The 26867-nt window shown below is 41.8% G+C and overlaps 1 protein-coding gene across 21 annotated transcripts in view; it reads right to left on the reverse strand.

Moving 5' to 3' along the window:
• NRXN2 (neurexin 2) overlaps positions 1-26867 on the reverse strand; it is a 961844-nt gene that overhangs the window by 219405 nt on the left and 715572 nt on the right. For all 21 annotated transcript variants that reach the window (XM_073658329.1, XM_073658327.1, XM_073658343.1 and 18 more), the window contains one exon: positions 5683-5864. In XM_073658329.1, coding sequence (XP_073514430.1) covers positions 5683-5864 — 182 coding nt within the window. The remainder of the gene's footprint in view (positions 1-5682; positions 5865-26867) is intronic.

Raw genomic sequence — 26867 nt, forward strand, 5'->3', positions numbered from 1 at the left:
TAGAGGTTGTCTGTCTAAGACCCAGCGGCTGCCTTCCTCTGGCTAGTTAACACCCTGGCCTGGGTGTATACATACCTCCTGTCTGCTGGAGGGAGGTGCTGGCAATACTCACATTACCCTTTGTGAAGGCTCGGAGCAAGTGCATTACTTCATCCTCTCTGGAGCTATGAGGACGGGTGTTCACCTCTCTGAAGTTGACTAAAAGCTAAGCTATCTTCCGTTGTATGTTCCCACGTGTTGTCTTTTGTTGTCAGCAGAGATCGACTAGCGCTCAACCCCCTCCCTTCCCTTACCGGAGCCAAACGCCAGGGAAAGACAGGGCAAGGTTCACGTGCAGCGACTGGTGAAGAGCCAATATAGGGATGTTAGTGGAGACAGGGTGATTGTAGATCAGCCTAGGAGATCTCCACTCCCCTTTTCCCTAAAGTCTGGGCTCCCTTTCCTTCTTCCCTTTGTGTTGCACTAAGTTTTTCCCACACCTGGCGTGACAAGTATATGGGACTGTTTACCTGTCCATGGTTTTCTGAAAACCATGTGTTCACAAAAAAAATTATGGAGACATGTCGTTTCTGATCCAGGCTCAAAACAAAATCACCCACAGGAGCTTGTGGGTCAGAGAAAAATCCGTGACAACTCACATTGACAGCTATGTGTAATCCATGTGTAACACGTACGAGTGCTATCTGGGGATTTCACGGATATCACTAGTACCTGTTATAGTCTATGGGGAAATTCACATGTCCGTGATTCTTCGCGAATCAAGTGGTCTGCGAAAACAAGCCCAATTTCGATTCAATGTGTGTGGCTGTGTGCCTCCCGCTGCTAGTGATTATGATTCATGAGCATATTCAATGATCCATCTGGCAGGTTCAAATCCATTGAATGGTAGCTCTTTTTGCAAACCTTTCTATAATTAATTGGTTTTTGTCTTAGTCCGTTTTCTACCCTTTAGAAGGTAATGGTATGATCATATGAAGGTAATACGGACAGCGTTTTAGAATCCTGAGCATAAACGCATAACAGATAATTTCTCCACATTTTTTTCATTTTTAGCTACAGATCATTTGGAAAATTATTTAGATGTATGTCACCCATGTCAGTCCCACTTCGGGTTGGTGGTGCTCCTGTCTTTTGTGAGCACGGTGGTCGCATGGCATGTTTCACTCTTACGTCGGCATTCCTGTCTGCAGGTCCAGATACCTGTGGATTCTCCTCTTCCCATCCCAATTAGGGAGACAAACCAATTCGGCATGTGGCTCACACATAGATAATACTAGTCTCCCAGCAATAAGGGTGTTCCTAATACGCAGAATCGAGTTCTATTAGAGACACATACACTACCGTTCAAAAGTTTAGGGTCATTTAGAAATTTCATTATTTTTGAAAGAAAAGCATTTTTTTTCAGTGAAGCTAACATTAAATGAATCAGAAGTATACTCTATACATTGTTAATGTGGTAAATGACTATTCTAGCTGCAAATGTCTTGTTTTTATTGTAATATCTACATAGGTGTACAACCACCACTCCAGTGTTTTAATGGTACATTGTGTTTGCTAACTGTGTAAGAAGGCTAATGGATGTTTAGAAAACCCTAGAAAACCCTTGCACAAGTATGTTAGCCCAGCTGAAAATGGCTTGGCTCATTTGAGAAGCTATAAAATTGACCTTCCTTTGAGCTAGTTGAGAATCTGGAGCATTACATTTGTTTGTTCTATGAAACTCTCAAAATGGCCAGAAAAAGAGAACTTTCATGTGAAACTCGACAGTCTATTCTTGTTCTTAGAAATGAAGGCTATTCCATGCGAGAGATTGCCAAGAAACTGAAGATTTCCTACAACGGTGTGTACTACTCCCTTCAGAGGAGAGCACAAACAGGCTCTAACCAGAGTAGAAAGAGAAGTGGGAGGCCCCGCTACACAACGGAGCAACAAGATGATTTTCTCTCTAGTTTGAGAAATTGACGCCTCACAGCTCCTCAACTGGCAGCTTCATTAAATAGTACACGCAAAACGCCAGGGTCAAAGTCTACAGTGAAGAGGCGACTCTGGGATGCTGGCCTTCAGGGCAAAGTGGTAAAGAAAAAGCCATATCTGAAACTGGCTAATAAAAGGAAAAGATTAATATGGGCAAAAGAACACAGACATTGGACAGAGGAAGATGGGAAAAAAGTTTTATGGACAGACGAATCAAAGCTTGAGGTGTTTGGATCACACAGGAGAACATTTGTGAGACGCAGGACAACTGAAAAGATGCTGAAAGAGTGCCTGACGCCATATGTCAAGCATGGTGGAGGTAATGTGATGGTCTGGGGTTGCTTTGGTGCTGGTAAAGTGGGAGATTTGTACAAGGTAAATGGGATTTTGAATAAGGAAGGCTATCACTCCATTTTGCAACGCCATGCCATACCCTGTGGACAGCGCTTGATTGGAGCCAATTTCATCCTACAACAGGACAATGACCCAAAGCACACCTCCAAATTATGCATGAACTATTTAGGGAAGAAGCAGGCAGCTGGTATTCTATCTGTAATGGAGTGGCCAGCGCAGTCACCAGATCTCAACCCCATTGAGCTATTGTGAGAACAGCTTGACCGTATGGTGCGCAAAAAGTGTCCATCAAGCCAATCCAACTTGTGGGAGGGGCTTCAAGAAGCATGGGGGGAAATTTCTCAAGATTACCTCATCAAATTAACAGCTAGAATGCCAAAGGTCTGCAATGCTGTAATTGCTGCAAAGGAGCATTCTGTGACGAAAGCAAAGTTTGAAGGAGAAAATTATTCTTTCTAATAAAAATCATTATTTCTAACCTTGTCAATGTCTGGACTGTATTTTCTAATCATTTTGCAACTCATTTGATAAATAAAAGTATGAGTTTTCATTGAAAACACAAAATTGTCTGGGTGACCCCAAATGTTTCAACGGTAGTGTACACATTTTATTTTTTGAATGATCATACTATGCCCTTTTTTGGTTTTCCATTTTTAATATTAAAGATAGGTTTTTATTACTACTATACTGATAAAACCGTATTGAAAATATTATAAATCTGATATTGATAACGTGAAGGGTGAACCTTGACATTTGCCCTTATCATATGTTTCCCCTGAACTTGTTTCTCCCCCCCTTTTTTTTTCTTTCCACTTGTACCTTGTGTATATAAAAATGAAGATGTTCAATTGTCATCTAGATTTGTCTTATCCTATCCCGATGAAGAAATGAAGAAGTTGGATAAAACTTGATTTTAATCTTTAACAGACAAGAAATAAAAAGTAAAAAATCCTTTATTGGAATTCCTTTGGATTTGATGTGTCTTTTCCACATGGTTAGCCAGCAGTGCAGTAAAAAACATTTTTACTCCATATAGCATCAATTTTGATTCAAGTGTCAAATCATAATTGACAATGGAAGTCTATGGGCCCGTGAAAAAAATTGGACCACACTCGGACAACATAAGAGTGCAATCCGATTTTCATGGACTGTCACAGGTGTTAAAGGTGGAAAAACTTTTTTGTTTTCTCAATGCATGAGGAAAACTTATGGCACTCGAACCAAACTCTGACCCAATTCTGATCAAAATAATCAGTCTGTTTTTCTCGTACGTGAGATAAACTGACATGTGAATGACGCAAACTGGGTAGGCGAAACTTTTCAATTTTTATTTTGGGCATACAAAAAATTACTAATGGCCGAAACGGTCATGTTAGGAAAATGAATAGAAGGTGTGTGCCGGACCCATCTTCCAACCACTAGGAATGTCCTTGCATTACTGGACCCAGGAACTCGGGTGTGTACCTAAAAAACACAGACTGTGAAACTCCAAAAACTAGAAGGAAAAGAGTCGCACTCACCGTCTCTTTAAAAATTCTTCACTTTATTCGAAAAAGCTAAAACATGAAGTTGCAGGGGTGAACAGACCCGTTGAAGCGTTGTTGGGTGAGAAATGGCCATAGTCCTCAACGCATTCCCTTCACCCCTGCAACTTCATGTTTTAGCTTTTTCGAATAAAGTGAAGAATTTTTAAAGAGACGGTGAGTGCGACTCTTTTCCTTCTAGTTTTTGGAGCGAAACGGTCATGTTGACCAAATTCTGTTAATAATCTGATCCAGCTCGCTGATGAAAAACGGTCATTTTTTTTCACATCAGTGGAAAAAGAAATCAGCCTTTTGAATGAGGTCTTAAACTTTTAGAAGATTTTTGATATATTGGAGACCCTTAAAAGTCCTTAAGATCAGTGGGGGATGGTTTCTGAGAGGTGTACGAGCTAGAAAGAGAGTCTTATAGACTTATAAATGGCTGTATGCTCATACAGGAGCTGAGTGTTTCTGGTTTTAGCATTGAGGGTATTTAAGATGCTCCAAAATATCAAAAACATTTAAAAGTTTAGTTACGCTTTAAGTAAATGTAGTAAATCCATTCCACAGAAATTGTATATCTAGACATCGTGGTTTTCAAACTGCACAAATATTCAACTTAAAAACCATACTAACGTAAAAGGCTGGTAATTTATAGATATATCTTCCCATTGGGAAATAATATTAATAGTATTAAAGGATTTTTTTTAAAGAATCTTCCAGCTATCACTATCTTTTATAGCAGCTCATATTTGCATTGATTAGTTGTGTCTTAAGCCGACTATACAGTATATATTACATAAATGTCAGCAGTTATCTGACGGTGGCTTATCCGCCCTGCAGTAAATATGCATATTTAGATATTTCAAGCCGTATGTTAATGTAAGATTGGGACAGGGATGGGACAAGTTCTCTTACTGCTCAAGGCAGGAATGGTTGTAACTTGTAAGTGTCATTTTTGGTCACAGATAGATGGTAAATTATCATCTATCCAACAACTATCACCTTCCCTCCGCCCCATGCTGAATATTCTCATTTATAATACACATTTCCTTTTTCACTACAGTCCTGGCATCCCAAAGAAATGAAAGAAATTGTATCTGTCATTACAGGTAGCTTTTCAGAACTTAAAAGAGGAATAATACCATTTCTGGCCATTATATGACTCGTATTCTGCTTTTTTCATTAGTTTTCTCCTCTATAGGCTCTAGCTTTGTTTTCAATTCTTTCTGAGCTAGTGGGTGGATACCAGCTGCTATTTTGTCTCCTGTACACAGCACAAACAAAAATGGATTCTTGAACTTCTGCCTCTCTAGCATATGAACAGAAGCAGCAGCAGAATGGAAGACATTATACAACAGTACTGTGCTGTGTGGATGTGAATCCAGCACTGAAGTAAAATAAATTTTGCTGTAAGCTGCAACATGATCTGCCTGTGTCTGCCTGGTCTCTCACTGTGTTGTGTACTCCTCACTTCTCCTTCCCACTCCCCCTCTCCTTGAAGTATAATGGGAGGTGTAACCTGATACCTCAATAACTTGCAAACTTTAAAGAAAACAGAATTGAGCTGTTTTTTTTTTTAAAGTAGTTCAGGAGGTAGCAGGGGAAGAAGAAAAGTGGCTCATAAATGGAGAAAAAAAACGAATTTCTCTGGAAAGATATATTGCAAAAAGTTTGTTATATACACTTGTACTCTTGATTTTTGCAAAGTTTGTTAAGACGACAGTGACCATTTAAAACGAGTAGTACAGTGAGAGTGTTAAAGGTCAATACATAGTAAAAGCATTAACAGTATCAATATATGAAAAATCATATTTTCATATTTTCTTACTATGTGAAGTTGCAAGTAGTCTCCCAAACCAGAAGCACTGTCCACTCGAAGTAAGACTGCATCCTTCTGCTGTGTGGTGAAGCCAACTGCAAGCCGATCAGCTCTTGTACTTGGCCGATCATTTGGAGGCCAGGTGTATGTTATCAGTGCTCCTCCTTTTCCAAATATATATGTGGTACCAGCTAAAAGAGAAGAGTAGAGAAGCTGAGGGAGCATCCATTATTGAGCCATCATTAATTAATTATCAATGTGCTGGGAAAAGAACACAATGCGTAATATAGTCACAAAGGAAGAAAGACAAATTACTTCACAATTCTACTAAAACGCAACTATCGAGAGGTAAGAACAAGGAGCTTCTGTAAGGACAAGGCACATATCCTTAAAGATAAGGATAATTACAATAAAAGTGGTGACAGGAAGCAAAGTAAAAGACCAAAAGATACATAAACTGTATAACAGAAAATGCTGAAAGAAATTTTGACCTGATATAGTGGGTACGGAAAGTATTCAGACCCCTTTAAATTTTTCACTCTTTGTTTCATTGCAGCCATTTGGTAAATTCTAAAAAGTTCATTTTTTCTCTCATTAAAGTAAACTCTGCACCCCATCTTGACTGAGAAAAAACAGAAATGTAGAAATTTTTGCAAATTTATTAAAAAAGAAAAGCTGAAATATCACATGGTCATAAGTATTCAGACCCTTTGCTCAGACACTCATATTTAAGTTACATGCTATCCATTTCCTTGTGATCCTCCTTAAGATGGTTCTACTCCTTCATTGGAGTCCAGCTGTGTTTAATTAAACTGATAGGACTTGATTTGGAAAGGCACACACCTGTCTATATAAGACCTCACAGCTCACAGTGCATGTCAGACCAAATGAGGATCATGAGCTCAAAGAAACTGCCCAAGGAGCTCAGAGACAGAACTGTGGCAAGGCTCAGAGACAGAACTGTGGCAATGCACAGATCTGGCCAAGGTTACAAAAGAATTTCTGCATTACTCAAGGTTCCTAAGAGAACAGTGGCCTCCATAATCCTTAAATGCAAGAAGTTTGGGACCACCAGAAGTCTTCCTAGACCTGGCCATCCAGCCAAACTGGGCAATCGTGGGAGAAGAGCCTTGGTGAGAGAGGTAAAGAAGAACCCCAAGATCACTGTGGCTGAGCTCCAGAGATGCAGTAGGGAGATGGGATAAAGTTCCACAAAGTCAACTATCACTGCACCCCTCCACCAGTCAGGCCTTTATGGCAGAGTAGCCCGACAGAAGCCTCTGCTCAGTGCAAGACATAGGAAAGCCGGCATAGAGTTTGCTCAAAAACACATGAAGGACTCCCAGGCTATGAGAAATAAGATTCTCTGGTCTGATGAGACAAAGATAGAAATTTTTGATGATAATTCTAAGCAGTATGTGTGGAGAAAACCAGGCACTGCTCATCACCTTCCCAATTCAATCCCAACAGTGAAACATGGTGGTGGCATCATCATGCTATTAGGGTGTTTTCAGCTGCAGAGACAGGACAACTAGTTGCAATTGAAGGAAACATGAATGCGGCTAAGTACAGAGATATCCTAGATGAAAACCTCTTCCAGAGTGCTCTGGACCTCAGACTTGGCCAAAGGTTCACCTTCCAACAAGACAATGACCCAAAGCACACAGCTAAAATAACAAAGGAGTGGCTTCAGAACAACTCTGTGACCATTCTTGACTGGCCCAGCCAGAGCCCTGACCTAAACCCAATTGAGCATCTCTGGAGAGACCTGAAAATGGCTGTCCACCAACGTTCACCATCCAACCTGACGGAACTGGAGAGGATCTGCCATGAAGAATGGCAGAGGATCCCCAAATCCAGGTGTGAAAAACTTGTTGCATCATTCCCAAGAAGACTCATGGCTGTACTAGCTCAAAAGGGGGCTTTTACTCAATACTGAGCAAAGGGTCTGAATACTTATGACCATGCGCTATTTTAGTTTTTCTTTTTTAATAAATTTGCAAAAATTTCTACATTTCTGTTTTTTTCAGTCAAGATGGGGTGCAGAGTGTACTTTAATGAGAAAAAAATGAACTTTTTAGAATTTACCAAATGGCTGCAATGAAACAAAGAGTGAAAAATTTAAAGGGGTCTGAATACTTTCCGTACCCACTGTAAATGCTTGGTAAGATTGAGGTGATCCAAAACCAGTGACTCAAAAGTACCCATTCTTACTTCGTGACTAGACCTTATGCGGCATCATGATAGTAAGTGCCAGAGACATCAAGGATGCCGGTTTGAGAATATTGGATGCAGAAGTGAAGATCAATTGTCGAGGAGGACTGGACTAAACACTAGACCAGGGCAGCACGACTCAAATTGCTCATATCCTATATGTAACTATAAAGGCATTTTGTGGAGCTTTAATAATGATCTATCATTAGGATAGGGTCACACGACCGTATTTTCTCAGATCAGATTGTACAGCATGATTGTAAGTGCCAGAGGCATCAAGGATGCCGCTCTGAGAATGTTGGGAGCAGAGGTGAAGACCAGTTGTCGTAGAGGACTGGACTGGGCACTAGACCAGAGCAGCATGACTCAATTTTTCTTCCCTAGATGTAACTTTGAAGGCATTTTCTGGAACTATAATATTGATGATCTATCATTTGGCTTGGGTCACACGATCGTATTTTCGCTCATCCGAGAAAATCTGTCCGATTATGCTGATCAATCTCTGATCAGAGTATGACAATTTTCTCAAATGAGAAGATGGAAAAAAATATCTCCATCTTCTCCATCCCATCAGTCTGAAAATCGGACCTCACTAGGATATCAACCAAGTGAGATTCAATCTTTTTTTCCATGGACTCATTGACTTGCGTGGCTGAGTGCAATCCGAATATAGGATGCAAATCATGGATGCAGTGATTTTTCCCTTGGACAGACTCGGTACGAGAGAAAAAAATCAGACAAGTGCACAGCCCCAAAGAATAACATAGGTCTGAGTTCGATCTGATGTTTTGTCAGCTTGCACTCGGACCAAAAATACGGTCATATGCACGAGCCTTTAGGATTAATTTGGTGGAAAACTGTCTCCAGACACCCCTAAGGATCAGCTAATTTAAAACATCATGGTGCACCAGAACTGGCATAGTTGAATATATAGAGTAGTGACCGTTAATGCTCCTGCAGCTTTTTCTCATTCATATGGATGTCAAAGAAAGCTACAGCACCATCCAAGACCACAGCGCAATGTACAGCGCTGTGCCAGCTTCTAGCAGTTGATTGATGTGGGTGCCAGAAGAAAGACCCCCACTGACCAATATTGATGACCTATTATAAGGATGGGTCTTCACTAGAGTTGATGTGATTCGATTCACAGGATCAGTCCATCGGCTGCATCGGTGATCTTTGGTCGCTGGATGGAAGCCCTAAGAAAAGCCTCCTACCTGACACCATCTGTAGCTGTTCTTTTGATTACCCAGCCTGGCGTGACATCACAAGTACATCATATTGCCAAGATGATGTTGCACTAGGCCTGCTAATCAAAAGAAAAGCCATCGATGGTGGGTGTTAGGAGGTGGTTCTCAGGGTTCCTGTCCAGTGACCACAGATTACTGACCTGCCTGCTGGACCAATTCCTACGAATCAATTCGCACCATCTCTAATCATTACTATTAAAGCCTGGAAAACTCCTTTAAAAAGTAGTCTTTACATGTGCAGAGGTGCATAGATAGAAATTTGACCATTCATTACTGTATACGTGGTCTTACTTTCTTACGTAAACTTATCAGTGGTTTCTTGCATTGCTTTCATCCGAAGCCGGGAATCACATTGCCTTTGTGTAAACTTCACAAATGCACGCTGTTCCAGTCTGAACATTATACTATTACCCACTCAACCTAAATGCTTTGAAAAAGTGACATAGCGATACGGGGTTGCCTTTTATTCTTAATTTGTGAGATTTTTTTATTTTTTTTTTACAATGGTTGATCTTAGACGCTGATTCACTGGAACAATTATAAGGAGCATTCATGAGTCATAACAGGAGAGGAACTATCGAATTTCAAGATTTCCTATGCCGGCCTCTATAAAGTATAACAAATTACAATAAGTCACAATTGGCCAATAATGAGCAACAATATGAGGGTGATAATAGAACAAGTCTCTGGTTGTGCTTTCTGTTGTTCCTGATTATATAGAACAGCGACCATCTCCGCCAGTGACAAGTGTGGCAAAGTTCTTTATGCTACATCGCTTTACTGTAGTCCGTGAGGAATAATTCCAGTAATATTTTCAATAAGAGACATCTCGAAACCATGCAGGGTGTTTATTAAGGACTACAAAAGCAACTTGCTTAGGCAGGGTTCAATAGAGGCTGCTCTATTGAAGGGTCTGAATCAGGTTGCCCTTTATTTATCTAAATGGACCTTCACGTTTGCAAAAAAGAAGAGAAATAATTAGTCCAAGGGTCCCTTAGGTTGGAAAACAAACAAGTTCCCTACTGTTTTGTTAACAGGATGGATGGGGACATGAAGCAGTACCTGGCAGTTGCGTAATTTGAAGCTCATGGGCCCCAATGCAAAATCTTTAACGGAGCCCCCAATTATTGCAAGCCTTTAATAGTATTGATCTTTTCATATAGGCTAAAGGGACTTCTTTGGCCCCTTAGGCTTCAAGATCTAGGTGTGATTGGCAACCCCTGCACCCATAGTAGTTATACCTCTGGTACTAGGAATAGTTTCCATTTTTCACCAGCTATGGTGCACACTCTACTTTATGTCCGCCCCAGTGGAGGTAAAGCATGATTATCCCCAATGTATTGAGGGGGAAACTACAAAGCTCAATTGAATTTTGGCATTTGCCTAAGCAAGGATCAGAGGTGTACATTCTACAGAGGCAGATGAGACAGCTACTATGGGTCCTGTGAAGAAGAGGCCCCAATAAGGTTGACTCATAATTTTCCATAGGAACATTCACATTTGGAAATAAGTAAAGAGGCATGAAGCATTAGGGCAACAAGTCCCTTTTTGGCCCTAAAGCCCCAACAATTACCCTCCTGCTCTGTTAACAAGATGGATAATGACAAGAACCATTACCAGAAAGTTTCCCATTTTGCACCAGCTAGGGTGCACACTCTACTTTATGTCTGTCCCTGTGGAGGTGCATTGTGACTATATCCCAAGGGATTCAGGGAGAAATCACAAATCTCATTTTAAGGACTCTTGCCTACTAAGGGACAAAGGTATACAAACCATAGAGAGAGCATAGCTGCTATAGAGCAAATGAAAAAGGATCAAAGTCCTTGGGAACTTTAACATTTGGAAATTAAAAAAAGATTATTGTAGCCTTAAGGCCATCTGACCCACTTGTTGGTTGAGCAATAATCAGGATGGATAATAACTGGTGATGATCGAATGGCTGCAACCAGCTGCAATTTTGCAAAAATTTGCTCATAGCAAATTGCAAAAATTCATATTCTAAATTGAATAATGACTCTTGTCTAGGCAAGGATTAAAGTTCTACATAGCATTGAGATAGAGAAGATGGCCGATATGGGGACTATGAAGAAAAGAACCTAAGTCAAGTTGCCCCAAAGGGGCCTTCACATTTGAAAATAAGAAAAGAGCAATGTAGAGGAAGGGTCCTAAGCTTCTTTTGTAAGCGTATGAACAAGATGGATATTGCCATGAACCAGTGCCAGGAATGGTTCCCATTTTGCATGTGCTATGGGACTCACTCTCCTCCAAGTCCATCTACGTAGAGGTGCAGTGTGAATAAGTCCATGGTGTTTGGCTGGGCAACCACAAAGCTCCGTTGAATAATGACTCAGTTTTATTCATCTTCTTGGAACATCTTGTAAGCCACAGCTACCACTTTTCCTGAAAATGCTCGTGCTTCGGTACAGAGATACAAGCCTTCATGACACTCTATTTGCTTAATTCATCTAAATCCTTAATCCTACTAAAATGGGAGTCTTAGCAACCACCAGCAGCGAATAAATCAGGAAATAAAGCATCATGGCCCTATCATTTGACAAACATTCAGTTTGCAGCAAATCTAATTATGAACTCTCCGGAGACTACTACTCTTCCTCCCAACATGAATATCTGGTATCAGGAGAAGTAATATTTTAATATTAGGATATAAATATTTATATTCTACGCTGAAATAGGCACATTTTACTAATGAAAATATATTCATATCACACGGATAATATGAGCGGATGTTTGGCCGATACACAACAGATATTGGATCATTGCTCCAAATTCTGTAGACTAAGGCGAAATTATACCATACTGGCCAACTTTCAGGACTGGCATCTGGTATGTGACTGGCTGCGGGGTGCAAAAAATTTTGGCGTCTTTTTCTTCCAGACCAATTCCCCCCTTTAACGCCAATTCCTTCATTCATCCTCTATTACTAATGTCCTGCACAAGAAAATTTCTGGAAACTTTAGTTGTGCATGGAAGATTGGCTTTCCTGGAGGTAGTTTTAGATGTGCCGAGGAGTTTTGCCAACTTCCCCGATAGTCTGAGATGCTTTCCTTTTTTTGTGGGAGTTCCAGAAAAGTTGTCAAGAATGGATTATATCCAGAAGACTCAAAATTATTTTTTAAAGGGGGTGTCCACTACAGTATTTTTTTTTATACAAATGGGTCCATGGCAGAATTGTAACTTTTTTCCGCATTATAGCTTTTTCTAACTACCCAACCTAATAGCATTCTCCCCAGTTAATTAGTTGCCCCTCATCATGAGCACAGCAATAAAGGAAAGAAAGCAAAGAGAAGCTTAAATAAAAAAAATATATATATAAGTATATATATATATATAAAAAAAAAAATCAAATACTTACCTACTGGACCACCACTGTTCCTCCACACCACTGCTGTATCCCTCACCGGTCTTTTTGCTTCCTCTCTCGGCAAGAGATATCTTGTGGTTGACTGCAGTCGTAACATTTCGACCAAGCCCATCCCCTAGCTCTCTCTTCTCTTTTGGCTTTGATGGAATGTCACCACTGCAGTTAATCACTAGCTGCAGTAGTCACTTGACAGAAGAGAAAGCAAGTAGACCAGTGGAAGACAAAGCTTGCCACCATTGCGAATGAACAGTGCTTGTGCACTAGGAGAGTATAGATTTTATTTATATTAAGACCATGATGGTCCCATTTGTACACTGAAACATTGTAGTGGATAGTCTATTTAAAAAGCTCCATCAGTGTTTGGCTCGTGCACATTACCGTAATAATCGGATAAGTGCTATCTATCATTTTGACAGATATCACTCGTCCACATGTTATTCTAAGGGGCCGTGCACATATTTGATTTTTTCCTGGGACTGAGTCAGAAAAAAAATTGCAGCATGCACAATTTACCTCTGAGAACTGGATGGCACTCACCCATTCACCCATTCAAATTCATGGGTCCATGGAAAAAAAATTGGACTTCACTCGGATGACATCCAAGTGCCGTCCGATTTTCACGAACTGACAATATAGAGAAGGTGGAGAAACTTTTTTTTCACCAGTTCAGAGTTTGATCAGAGTGTGATCCGATTTTCTCGGAGAGTCTGATTGGAGTGTGATTAGCATAATCGGTCCGATTTTCTCGGTTGAGAGAAAAATGGCCGTGTGACCCTAGCCTAAAGTAGGTAGTATTTTCCCTCAAATTAGAATTTTATCATCTTGTCACGCACGGTGTGGGAAGACTAAGTGCAACACGAAGGGAAGAGGGGAAGGAAGCCCAAACACTAGGTAAAGGGGGAGTGGAGATCCCTAGGCAGATCTAATTTTACCCTGTCTCCCCTACCGTCCCTATAAAGGTTCCACACCAATCGCCGAGCAGCAAACCGAAGCCCTGTATATCCCTAGGGCTTGGCCCTAGATAGGGAGGGGGAGGGGGGATGAGCACTGGTCAGGCCCCACTACAAACTAAAGACAACAAGGAAGACAAACAAAGGGGATAAACTTAGCTTGAGCAGACAACAGAGGAGAAATGCCAACAGTCTTCCAAGTGCACCAGAGAAGACGCTGTTAGTACTCCAAGCCAGAGCCAAGAAAAATGGAAATATCACTGGCGAGTCCCTGAAGCAGACAGAGTTTTTAAACACCCAGACAAGGGTGTGTCAATCAGAGCAGAAAGGAGGTAGCTGCTGGGTCCTAAAAGCAGATGGATTAAGAAGGCGTCTGCAATGCCAGATGCAGTAACCTTCTACAAACAGATGCAGAGAAACTGTTACATCTGACACACCCATGACACATCTACTTCGTATACATTGCTTACATACTGCATGCATTCACTGAAGCTAATAAGTAAACTGGTATATTATTACAGTCCCATCTCACCAATATTGTATAAAAATAAGCCTGGAGGGAGGCATCAGAGGTTTGCTAAAAAATTGATTTTGCCCAAAGAACCGGTAGCTCGCGAGGCTGGGGTCCACACTTTGCTCATAGTATCGATTCGTGTTAAGCAATAGCAAATAAATCTTAGCTTCATACCCTTCCCCCATCCAACTACTTGAGACCTGCACATTTACATTGCCCCTACAGCAAGCAACATCGGGTTTTGTCTCCACCTACGCATCCAAGGCTCCATCCAGCTGTGGAAATGGCTGGAAACAGATGTTACAAAGCCCCATAGAGATTACGCACTGAAAGTGAGTGGGTGAGTATAAATTAACATTGCATTTCCTACAGAAGTGGAGGCACTGCGTGAGGATGCAACATGGTATAATGCATTACAGGACGAGTCTGCAGTCAGGGGGATATTATCATTCCACGATCATACACGACAATGTCCTGCAGTCCCACTTCTGCAGTGCCGGGTGATGCCAGACGTTACGAGAAGGCATTATGTTAGCATACGGCTCCCGGCTTATGTTTGTTTACAATAATTAAGAGATTGGTTTTACCATTTTCTGTAGTGTCTTAATAAGGGAGCCGACAAGGTTAGATGAATGTGTTCTATGTTTATCACCTAAACAGCAGTATGAGCTTTAAGAGCTCATTTTACCAAAACTAAGACTATCAGACTGGGAGAGATTAACGGAACGTAAGAATACAGGCATAGATCAATAACCACAGTTGCTATAGTAATGCCATTTATGTTCTATCTACATCCGAGCACCGTAGTCATACACATTGCTGATTTATAAAAAAAAAACAAAAAATGAGCCAGTCCATTTTAAAAAGGTTTATCTTAAACCCACAAAGTTGTATTCATCTACACAAAAGCCGGCGGAATTGTTACTTCTTTCCCGTTTCGGCATAATAGTTTTTGCTAACCTCCCTACCTAATAGAATTCTCCCCAGTTAATTAGTGGCCCCCGTTGTGAGCACAGTGATGTAGGAAAGAGAGGGAAGAGAAGCTCGCCTTTAATTAAAAAATGATAACGAGCTCTAATTTTGCACAGAGGGGAAAAAAAAGGGGGGGGGGTGGAAGGAGAAAATCAGGGGAAGAAAATGCACACAAAAAAAAAAAAAAGAAAGAGAAAAATCAGACAGAAAGAAAAATAAAAGAAAGCAGCAAGACGAGAAAGGCGGAAGAATACATGATTGAACTTAAGAGTTAATGACCTCTAGTACAAGAATAAAATCAGAGAGAGGGTGGAATAAAAGAGGCATGGGCTCGGGAGGAGAACATTAGATTGGATAATGTCCTCTAAAGTAGAGCTTTAATGAAGTGTAAAGATGAGGGAAATAGAAAAAAAATAAGTTATTAAATAGGACATGGGAATGACCAAGAACAATTGCTCACTCCTTATGACTTGCATGTGCGGCCAGGAGCCCAAGACTAACATGAATGATAGCACTACTGAGGAAGGGCTAACGTGGTAATTCTTGCGGCTTACGGTTAAGCCAGCCTTTGGACAACTTGGGAAAGCACAAGTATACAGGGAGACATAGAGAAAGAAATTGTTAAAGAAAGGGAAAAAGCACAGATCGGAATTAAGGGATGCATTGACAACAAAATAGAGTCAAGTAAACAAGGTTCGTAGCCTTAGAGGCGGAGGATTACAGGATTTCCAATGTAACTCTACTTTAGGCCTAGAAGAAGTAAGAAAGGCCATTTTTATACAATTCTACATGTGGAGTAAATGTGCATCTATCTCCAATATATAACTTTTTTTTTCCACATATATATGGTAGATGTTACACATCTGTTCCGGGTATCCCGGTCTCCGCTCACTTCACCTCTTTCCGCTGCAGTCTGTTGTGCTCCACGTCGGGTTTTGCAGGTTTCCCGACATGAATCTATGACATCACCTCCATAGATTTTGTTAAGGCCCATTGAAACATACACCTGTGTCTTTGGATTGTGTTTCAAGATTTTTGGTTGGGGTACTCCACCTCCTATGAACACCGTGCTAACCTGCTTCTTTCCTTGCTGACTTCACTGCATCCGTCCAGCTGCTCCGTGGTTTACTGAGTGTACCTTGTCCTGTCTCCTCAGATGCACCAACGCCCAGTGACTGTGTACCCTCCCGGACCTAGGCTCAGTGGGTCCACTTCCCAAAAGTGAGCCTGACAATAAAATTTCCATGCACTACTCCTACTGCTCTGTGCTTAGCTTGGGGCAGCTCTCCACCAAACCGCTGACCGATCCAAGTATAAAAATTTGAGGCACCAGAATTATTCATCAGGAATGTTTTCTATTAATCCTGTAAAACAAACAACGTTTGGACCTCTAAAGGTCTTTACCAAACCAGAGTAAAACCATATAATTTTTGTTAGACTCTGGATTGCCAGGTCACAAAAGGAGGTAGCAGCAAAAAAAAAAAATTCAGCTTTAGATGATCCCAACTTGTGAGAAGGTTTTTCTGGCTAAAATCCCATTGCAAATTGCCCTTAAGTTGGGCACCCCAACAATCAGATGTAATCTATGGGGAAACCTAGCAGTAATTGTACAATTCTGCTGCAGTGCCACCACATGGGAAAGAAAGTAGCACCCAACGCCTATTGAAGTCAATGTCTGCGTAATGTAGGACAGGACAGGTCCTCACGAGAGAGCAACACTCTTTGTAGTCACTGTCGCCTTTGATCAAGAGGATTCTGAACATGGAAACCCAAACTCGGATTTCCAAATAATAGTGTGTATAAAAAAATGGGTTTTCTAAATTGGACAACTTCTTTAGATGTTGGGGGATTGGATCCATTTACATTATATCTATGGTCAGGGCTGTATTTACCAATAGGCACTGGAAAGTCCAATATATATTCAAAAAATCCAGCTTACCCTATATTCAGCTTCTTTAAATCCTCAGCACGGAAACACCACTCCCGCTTCCTTTGGTTTATCAATAACAGCAAAGATAAAAAAATATTTCAACCAATTCAGATTAAAAATTCTTCCACAATCTTTATTTCGACATTTTTAAAATGTTAAATGTTCCAGACTTAACTTTGTCCTTATGCATCATCCATAAATAAAGACAAAGTTATGTCTGAAATGCATAAATAAAGCTGTAATTGCAGCTTTTATTGTACATGGAATGTCTTTAACATTTCTAAATAAAAATCATTGAAGTATTTTTAATCTGAACCAGCTGGAATGTTTTTATGTTTGCTGTTACTGGAGGTCCAGTGCCTAAGGCGGCAGGTTATGTGGGGCGGCAGCAGCAGTTGCTAGTAAAATTTTAAAATGTGACTACTTTTTTCCGCTTTCTACATGCATCACCCCTGCTTCCTGTTGGATTTTTGAATAGAAAGGTGAGCAGGCTTGGGAGAGGAAAGGGAAGCGGAATACTAGGGTGAGCTCACAGTTAGCAGAGAGGGTGTCACGCACAGTGTAGGAAAGACAAAGTGAAACATGAAGGCAAGAGGGAAAAGGAGCCCAGACACTAAGGAAAGGTAGGGTGGAGACCACCTAGACTGATCTAATATCACCCTGTCTTCCCTACCATCCCTATATTGGATTCTCACCAATCGCCGAGCTAGGCCCTGGCTAGGGAAGGTGGGGATGAGAACTAGTCATTCTCCACTAACAACTAAAGACAACAAGGTAGACAAACACGGGGGAAAGCAACTTAGCTTGAGCCAACACCAGAGAGATTACACCAAATGTCCTCCAAGCACCAGAGAGGAAGTAAACAGACAACAAAAGCTCCAAGCCTTCACAAGGGAACATGTGAATATCACCGGCACCTCCCTGTAGCAAACTGAAAGTATTGAAACACACAGGCCAGGGTGTTAATTAGAGCAGGAGGGAGTTAGCTGCTGGGTCCTAGAGTGTGACAGATTCTAAGAAGATGTCTGTAATGCCAAACAAAGAGATGTTCTGCAGCCAACTGCAGAGCGACTGTCTGTCACATCTGACACACCCGTGACAGAGGGAGGGAGACATGCAATACTTTTTCCATTGCTGTTCTCTGCATTCTTTTAGTGTTTACAGCACTGATATGAAATCTGGTATCTGATTGGTTGAGAAGCCGTTTCTGACTGATACTCCACAAATTGCAGATCGGTTTGCTCAGTGTCACATCCACTGCAGCACCGTGCCAAGTTACAGCTCTAGTTCAACTATGTCCTTCTTATACACCGGAGACCAAAATTGTGCCCAGTGTGGCCACACTACTTGTATAGAGGCAAAACTATGTTCTTGTCATGATCATTTATGCCTTTTTTTAATGCATCCCAATATTTTATTAGCTTTAGCAGCAGCTGTCTGGTACTGGGGGTTGGACCGTTTAACATTATTTATATACAGTATTTGTTGGGAAAAACAGGAATAAAAGTTTTTTTTAAAGGAGATTAATGAACCTGGCGCTGTAGTGACCTTAGATCGGCACAGTTGTTGTAGTGGCAGATCTGATTTAACCTTTTCAGTTATGGCAGAAAATTTGAAGGAGTTATTGAACATTTCCGCGCAGCCTTCCAATATCTTGTACAATTCTAATGAGTTATATTGTATCTGCTCATTGAACTACATCAGCTGCAGAATTTACAGACCCTCTAAGGATTGCATAGGTACACCCATACCAATTAGTCAGCATAGATACGACATATTACATTTACTAGTCCCTCGGAAACTCTGTAATATATACTGAGCATTGCACATTACTTCTTCCACAGACATGGAATAGCCATAGAATATATATGTTAAATGAGAATCAGATCAGGGAATTGAGGTCTGTTAATATATGTTGTTCATAGCTGTTAAAGATGTGCCAAGAGTTATATATATATATATATATATATATATATATATATGTATATATATATATATATATATATATATATATATATATATATACATATATATATATATATATATATATATATATATATATATAAAAGCTGTATTACTTATCCATTGGCACCAAAATTGTGCCAAAAACTGGCATTCTTGCCATACCCCTTTACTATGTATTTTAGACAGTTTTCGCAGGTCGTTATGCAATTTGTGCCCCAAGTTTTTAGACCCATAATACTGGTCGAAAGTATTCCAACCAATTGCTACTTCCAATAGGTGGCACTAGAGTTCAAGTCCTCTTCCTCCCTGAAGAGACAATTTACATATTGCATTTCCCAGAGGAGCATGCAAGGTGTTTAAGCCTCCTCATACTGGCATGCCAGACCTGGCATGTCACTCTATAAGGAGAAAACTTACCCCTTAGATCCCAGTCTTAGCCTCTCACCCAGCCAAATCAGATCTCATACTTTGCACTGATGAGGGGCAATACCCTGAAACACAGGGTCTACAAATTGAGATTCTGATTTGGCTTTCATCCTAAGTCACAACTATCTCTGAATCCCACAAAACAGTTTCTTGCTTGTTGGCACAAAGTCCTTTCTACCAGGGGTGTATATAAACCCCACCCACATTTAATTAAAGTGGAATCTTATGCTGGACACTACGTGTGTGCGTGTACTGTATTGATTCTCCGAGCTCGTTCTTTACACCTCTAATCCGGCCTCACTCATCAACTCTGGTGGGCCTGTTGTTCAAGTCTTTTTCCTCTCTGAAAAGACAATTTGCATATCTACATGTACAAAAATTTTAAGATGGGTTCACCAAGGGAAAGGATCTTCATTTTAGTTAAGGTAAAGCCAAAATGGATGACTCCAGTCAATCGGAAATGGAGGTCATTATTAAGTGATGTCAGCCACCTATTATATGGCACTAGGGCAGTGGTACCACCACCATATTTTCACCCAAAGACACAAAACATCATTCTGACATGTGAACAATGGTGCTCAAAATGCTATGATGTAACCCAGGTCATGACAACACTCTTGTGCCGAAAAATATAAAAACTGGAATCACTCCCCTTTAAAAGGAGTTTGCCAGCACAAAATGACTAGCTGGAGCCAGTCGTTCATTGGCCGGCTTCATTAGGTGCACAAATGTAGTAAATTGTAAGAGCGAGTATGCGCTATGGTAATGATTGTTTTGATTAGTTCTCCCCGTGTTTGCGTGGGTTTCCTCCGGGTTATCCGGTTTCCTCCCACACTCCAAAGACATACTGATAGGGAATCTAGATTGTGAGCCCCGATGGGGACAGCGACGATAATGTATGTAAAGCGCTGCGGAATATGTTAGCGCTATATAAAAATAAAGATTATTATTATATTATTATTAGGTGACCTCACATTAGAGCCATGTCGGCACATTGACGACATCATATCCTCTAGGCCACATGTAATGGGGGGCCCCTACTAAAGGGAATCGGTCACCTGGTTTTTGCTACTTCATCTGAGAGCAGAGTAATGTAGAGGAAGAGACCCTGATTCTAATGATGTATCACTTAGTTTACTAGCTGTAGTAGTTGTGATAACAGAGTTTTTAGATGTAGCAAAGCTCAAAAATCTAACCCCACCCACATCATAGCTTTCTATATTGACAGTAAGCTGCTAATCAGTGCTGGGGGCGTGGTCAGACCAGGATGCTCATGAGCAACAGTCCGGGCAGTGATAATCTCCTGCTGATAAAGCACTCATTGTATTGAACAATAGCACACAGCCTACTAAGCGACACATCTCTGAAATCAGTGTCTCGGCCCCGACCTGATGCTGTCCTCAGAATACATTACAAAAACCTGCTGACAGATTCTCCTTAATTATGCAGATTTCAATTGGTTAATCTAGTTGTTTTTTTTTATATGACCACCAAAGTAAACTTGTGTGCAATTGTACTTAACAAAATAATTGATCTACATACTGAAGAGATCATATCATTTATTGATCCATGGATCAATAATAAACTAGTTTTTGCATTTTATGGTTTTTGTTAGAACCTTGCTCTTAGGTTTTTTCCTTTGCTGGTCACATGACCTCGTTGGCCTATTTAATCCTGCTCCGCCCTTGTGGCTTTGCTGGACTTCATTGTATAACTACTTTCTAGCTAGCCTGTGCTCTGTATCTAACTCTGTTAGTTTGCTTGGTCTACAGACCTCTATGTTCTATATATTTTGTTTGTTTGTCTGTCTGCTACTATTTCTGTTAGGAGGTGTCCCATTTTCCTCCCAGTCCTTAGTACTTGTAGGGATTCCTTCCCCACATCTATAGGTCTCCGTACAGACTAGCTTAGGACTTTAGCAGGTCTGATCGCAGGATCAGGTTCCCTGTTACATCGTAGGGATTCAGCTGAGTTCTATCGTAGGGACAGATTTCCTCTCTTTCCTTAGCTCTGGTAGCAGAACATAACAGTAAGTCCAGCCTGCAAATTCTCTAAGGAAAGATTTTTCTGTTCCATCATGGTGTCGGTTCAGGATTTGGCTCATCGCCTGCAGGGACTCTCTCTGGAGGTGGCCGAGCTCCGTCAGCACGTGAGTAACTGTCCTGGAGCACATTTCTTGGAGCCTAAGGTATGTTTGCCGGATTTATTTTTTGGTGAACACCGAGAATTTTTTTCATTTAAAAATGCTTGCTTATTGTATTTTCATTTGAGACCCAAGTCCTCTGGGGATGAATCCCAGCGCATAGGGTTCATAATGTCACTTTTGCGCAAAGAGCCTCAGGAGTGGGCCTTTTCTTTGCAACCTAGTGATACATGCTTCAGATCAGTGGATAGTTTTTTTTCTGCTTTGGGACTATTATATGATGATCCTGACCATGTCGCATCAGCTGAGACTGAGTTAAGACGTTTGAGACAGGGATCAGGTAATGTGGAAAAATATTGTACTCATTTCCGTCGTTGGTCTACTCAAACAGGGTGGAACGATTCTGCTCTGAAAAGTCTATTTCTTGCTGGGCTCAATGAAAGGGTTAAAGACCTGCTAATTGCTTATCCTACACCTGAAGATTTGCAACAGGCTATGCAATTAGCTATACGGGTGGATAGGAGACTGCGTGCAAGGGTTAATGAGAGCAAATCCTCTGCTATGTCAGTTTCTGGTTATGAGAATGTGTGTACTAACAGTGGTGAATCGATGGAGATTGGATCGGTGGCACCTCGCTCTCAAGAAAAAGACCGCAGATTTTTTGAAGGCTTGTGTTTCTATTGTGGAAAATCTGGTCATTTGATTAAAGGCTGTGAGCTTCGTATGAAGAAAGAAAAAAAAATGGTCAGTCATGCCCGTATTGCCTGTTTAAATTCCAAGGGTGTATTTTTAGCTGCTTCCACGATTGCTCAGGAAAAATTAATGGAATTTCGGGTGTTTGTTGATTGTGGGTCTACTCTGAATGTAATTGATGGGGGATTCTTGGAAAGACTCAATTTAAAACCCGAACCTTTATCATCCCCCATTGCTGTGGTTTCTGTGGATGGTTCCCCTTTGAAGAATATTACCCTCAAGGTCTGTGAATTTCCTCTCACTATTAATGGTGTTCACCATGAGAAATTGGATTTGGTAGTTTTGAATAACTTGCCTTCTCCAGTAATATTGGGATTGCCCTGGTTAAAATTTCACAATCCTGTACTGGATTGGTCTACCAGTGAAATTAAATCCTGGATAGAGATGAGCGTTGTTCTACTCGAACTGTTCGCCAATCTCAAATTCGAGCTGTTTTGGGCGGTGTTCGAGCCGGTCGGCGAACACGAACAATTTGAGAAAAATTCGGCTGTTCGAGGTTATGTTCGATAACTGTTCGTGCACCAAAATCATAACTGGATTTTTTCTCAGTAATGATGAAAATTAATGTTAATACGCAGTTTGAGTGTACAGCGGGGCGGGGGGAGGGGCAGGGGATGGATCTCTGCAGGAACAATGAAGATCTCCATTTTTTTTTCTCTTTCCCGCATTTGCAGTGGGGAGGTGCAATCTGTCAGCCTATCAGCAGCGCACACACGGAGCGAAGTGCTTTTTTTCACACAAGCAAGGGCATGTGTGATTGGCAGTGTATGTCACATGTCCTTGCCCTATAAGACCAAGCCATTTTCCCCGTCGCCACCATTTTCTCACTGCTGCAGCTGCGTGTTAGACGGCACCGCTGTTGCTGTGTGCGCTATACCTTGTTAATTTCAAGCCAATTGTCGCACAAATATACAGATAGCTTGGGAGTAGGGAATAGTTGTGATTGCAGTCCTTTTAAGGACTAGGTTACAGCATTTCCTACGACTTTTATCAGGCAGGTCTGTGCTCTTAAATAGATAGATTGTGGGAGTAAAGACTAATTGTATTTGGAGTCCTTTTCAGGACTAGGTTACATCAGTTCCTATCAGTTTTTGCCAGGCAGGTCTGTGCCAGTGCTGTGCAAGTTTTTTTCACAGCATTTGGTTGAATCTAGCAAAGCTAATCCTTTTTGGCCTATTGCAGAGTGTGTTAGTCAGTGGAGTAGCCTATCTGTGTTGCAAGATATACCACCTGTGTATAGAATACCAATTTTTTTACTGCACCTAGTGAAGTAAAATCTTTTGGGCATAGCATCATTCTATTAGTCCATCTATACTGACCTCCATCAGGTTGCAAACTGAATATAATTTTTTTCTGCATCTAGCTCTGAAAAAATATTTGGGCTTCTAGCAGTGTGTGGGACTTGGTCTATTAGTCCATCTATACTGACCTCCATCAGGTTGCAAATTAAAAATAATTTTTTTCTTCATTTAGCTCTGAAAAAATATTTGGGCTTCTAGCAGTGTGTGGGACTTGTTCTATTAGTCCTTCTATACTGACCTCCAGCAGGTTGCAAATTGAATATAATTTTTTTCTGCATCTAGCTCTGAAAAAATATTTGGGCTTCTAGCGGTGTGTGGGACTTGGTCTATTAGTCCATCTATACTGACCTCCATCAGGTTGCAAATTAAAAAGAATTTTTTTCTGCATCTAGCTCTGAAAAAATATTTGGGCTTCTAGCAGTGTGTGGGACTTGGTCTATTAGTCCATCTATACTGACCTCCATCAGGTTGCAAATTAAAAATAATTTTTTTCTTCATTTATCTCTGAAAAAATATTTGGGCTTCGAGCAGCGTGTGGGACTTGTTCTATTAGTCCATCTATACTGACCTCCATCAGGTTGCAAATTAAAAATAATTTTTTTCTGCATCTAGCTCTGAAAAAATATTTGGGCTTCTAGCAGTGTGTGGGACTTGGTCTATTAGTCCATCTATACTGACCTCCATCAGGTTGCAAATTAAAAATAATTTTTTTCTGCATCTAGCTCTGAAAAAATATTTGGGCTTCTAGCAGTGTGTGGGACTTGGTCTATTAGTCCATCTATACTGACCTCCATCAGGTTGCAAATTGAATAAAAAAATTTTCTGCATCTAGCTCTGAAAAAATATTTGGGCTTCTAGCGGTGTGTCGGACTTGGTCTATTAGTCCATCTATACTGACCTCCATCAGGTTGCAAATTAAAAATAATTTTTTTCTGCATCTAACCCAGCCAATAGTTTTGGCCTAATACCACAGTTTGGCCACTCAGCTCTGCTCGGTTACCATCCATTGTTTTTTTGTGCAAACAACTCCAGAGTTGTGAATTAGTTAACCACCAAAATGAGTGGAAAAAGGCCTGCTGCTGGTGGAAAGGGGAATAGGCGTGTTGGGAAGGGGAAAAAAGGTTGTGTCCGTGGGGTAGGTGCAGAAGAAAGACCATCTTCCAGCCAAACTAAAATGTCTACTTCTTTTAGCGGACAATGTGATAAGATCCCTTTCTTACGGCCACGCCAATCGCTACAAATTCCAGATGAGGCACAAAAACAGCAGGTGCTTCAACGGATATCAAGTGCTCCTTTAAGTGGGCTCTCCTCCACATCAACTTCAACATCACAAATACTCCAGTCCTCAAAGGTGTCACCCAAATCGCACTTGCTTCCTCACAGCTCCCAAATCTCCAGCTGCCCGTCTGAGTATGAGGTAGAACAGATGGTTGAGTCTGCAGAGCTGTTTACTCATACTATAGCCTGGGAATCAGAGGTCGACTCCAGCGCTTCTGTGAATCCAGACGAGGAAATGATCTGCACTGATGCCCAGAATCTTTATGAGTCGGATCCAGGACCAGACGCAGAAGGTTCTGACCATAATGTAGACCCTCATTCCCAAACTGTAACTCCTGTTGGTGGAGACAATGAGGAAGACGATGATAAGACTCAAATACCTGATTGGAGCGACAACTTTAGCTTTTTGTCAGGGCAGGAACAGGTTGGCTCTGAGGACGACGGGTGTGATAACGCACAGGGTGATGATGATGAGGTCGGAGATCCCACTTACTGTCAACCCACAGTCAGCCAAGAGATGAGGTCAGCAGAGGAGGTGGAGGAAGATGCTAGTGACGACGAGGTCAGGTTGCGCCTTCCTGGACAGAGACGTAGTACTGGAAGCACGTCAACAACTGCATCCTCAAACACAACTCTGCCTCTCACCACAAGTCGTGGTGGCTCTTCAGGTCGCATGGGTGCTAAGCCTTGCATAGCCTGGGCATTTTTTCAGATCGATAAAGATGACCCAACTCGTGTTATCTGTAACATTTGCCAGCAAAAGCTAAGTAGAGGCCAAAAAATACATAGTTTGAGTACTTCATGCATGAACCGGCACATGGACATGAAGCATAAGTTGCAGTGGGAAGCTCAGTGTGCTACAATGCGGTCTAGCCGGCCGGGCCAACCACCGTCTGCCATATCTTGTGCATCCGCGGCCTCTGCATCCTCTGTGACTGGGGGGACAGCAGTCACACCTGTTTTGGGGCGCAGACCTGCCACCTCTTTACCCGCAACAGCCAGCGTGATTGGCAGGTCATCATTTTCTTTGGAGGTGGTAACACCAGCTGGTCTTGAGCGCTGTCCGACATCGATAGCACCACCTTTGGATCAAGGCAACCTAACATGTCCGCCTGCATCTTCCTCACAGACCGGCAGTTTGCCGGGGACACCCTTATCAACCCCGTCTAAGCACAATAGCCAGCCCTCGGTCCCTCAGATGTGGACAAGTAAAAGACCATTTCCTCCTAGCCATGAGAAAGCTAAGAGGTTGAATTTCACCATCTGCAAGCTCTTGGCTACAGAAATGCTGCCTTTCCGCCTGGTGGACACAGAGGATTTTCGAGACCTTATGTCCGTCGCAGTGCCCCAGTACCAGATGCCCAGTCGGCACTACTTCTCAAAGAAAGGTGTGCCTGCGCTCCACCAGCATGTCGCACACAACATCACCGCTTCTTTGAGAAACTCTGTGTGTGACAGGGTGCATTTCACCACAGACACTTGGACGAGTAGGCATGGACAGGGGCGTTACATGTCGCTGACTGGGCACTGGGTAACTATGGTGACAGCAGGACAAGGGGCTGCTGTCCAAGTCTTGCCGTCCCCACGAGTTGTGCGTCAATCCTCTTTATGTCATTTTTCCTCCACTGCTTCTGCCTCCTCAACCTCCTCTCGGTCTTCCACCTGCACCCAAAGCCTGTCTGGTCATGCCACAAGCTTTCTAACTGCGCAGAAGGGATCCTGCATACCTCCTTACTATGCTGGCAGTAGGGCTCAACGTCATCAGGCGGTTTTTACATTGAAATGTCTGGGAAATGTGAGTCACACAGCTGAGGAGTTGTGGTCAGCTCTGGAGAACCAATTTCATGAATGGTTGTCTCCACTGGACCTGAAACCAGGGAAGGCCGTGTGCGACAATGCTGCAAACCTGGGTGCGGCCCTTCGCCGGGGCAATGTCACACACGTGCCTTGTATGGCTCACGTGTTGAACCTGGTTGTCCAGCAATTTTTAGCCCACTATCCCAGACTAGATGGCCTTCTGCAGAGGGCACGGTCGCTGTGTGCTCACTTCCGCCGTTCGCATCCCGCAGCTCAGCGACTTACATCTCTACAGAAGTCGTTGGGCCTGCCACTTCAC

Source organism: Phyllobates terribilis, unplaced genomic scaffold, assembly GCF_046119375.1.
Source record: "Phyllobates terribilis strain yellow unplaced genomic scaffold, ASM4611937v1 Scaffold_13__5_contigs__length_258822181, whole genome shotgun sequence".
Classification (NCBI taxonomy): domain Eukaryota; kingdom Metazoa; phylum Chordata; class Amphibia; order Anura; family Dendrobatidae; genus Phyllobates; species Phyllobates terribilis.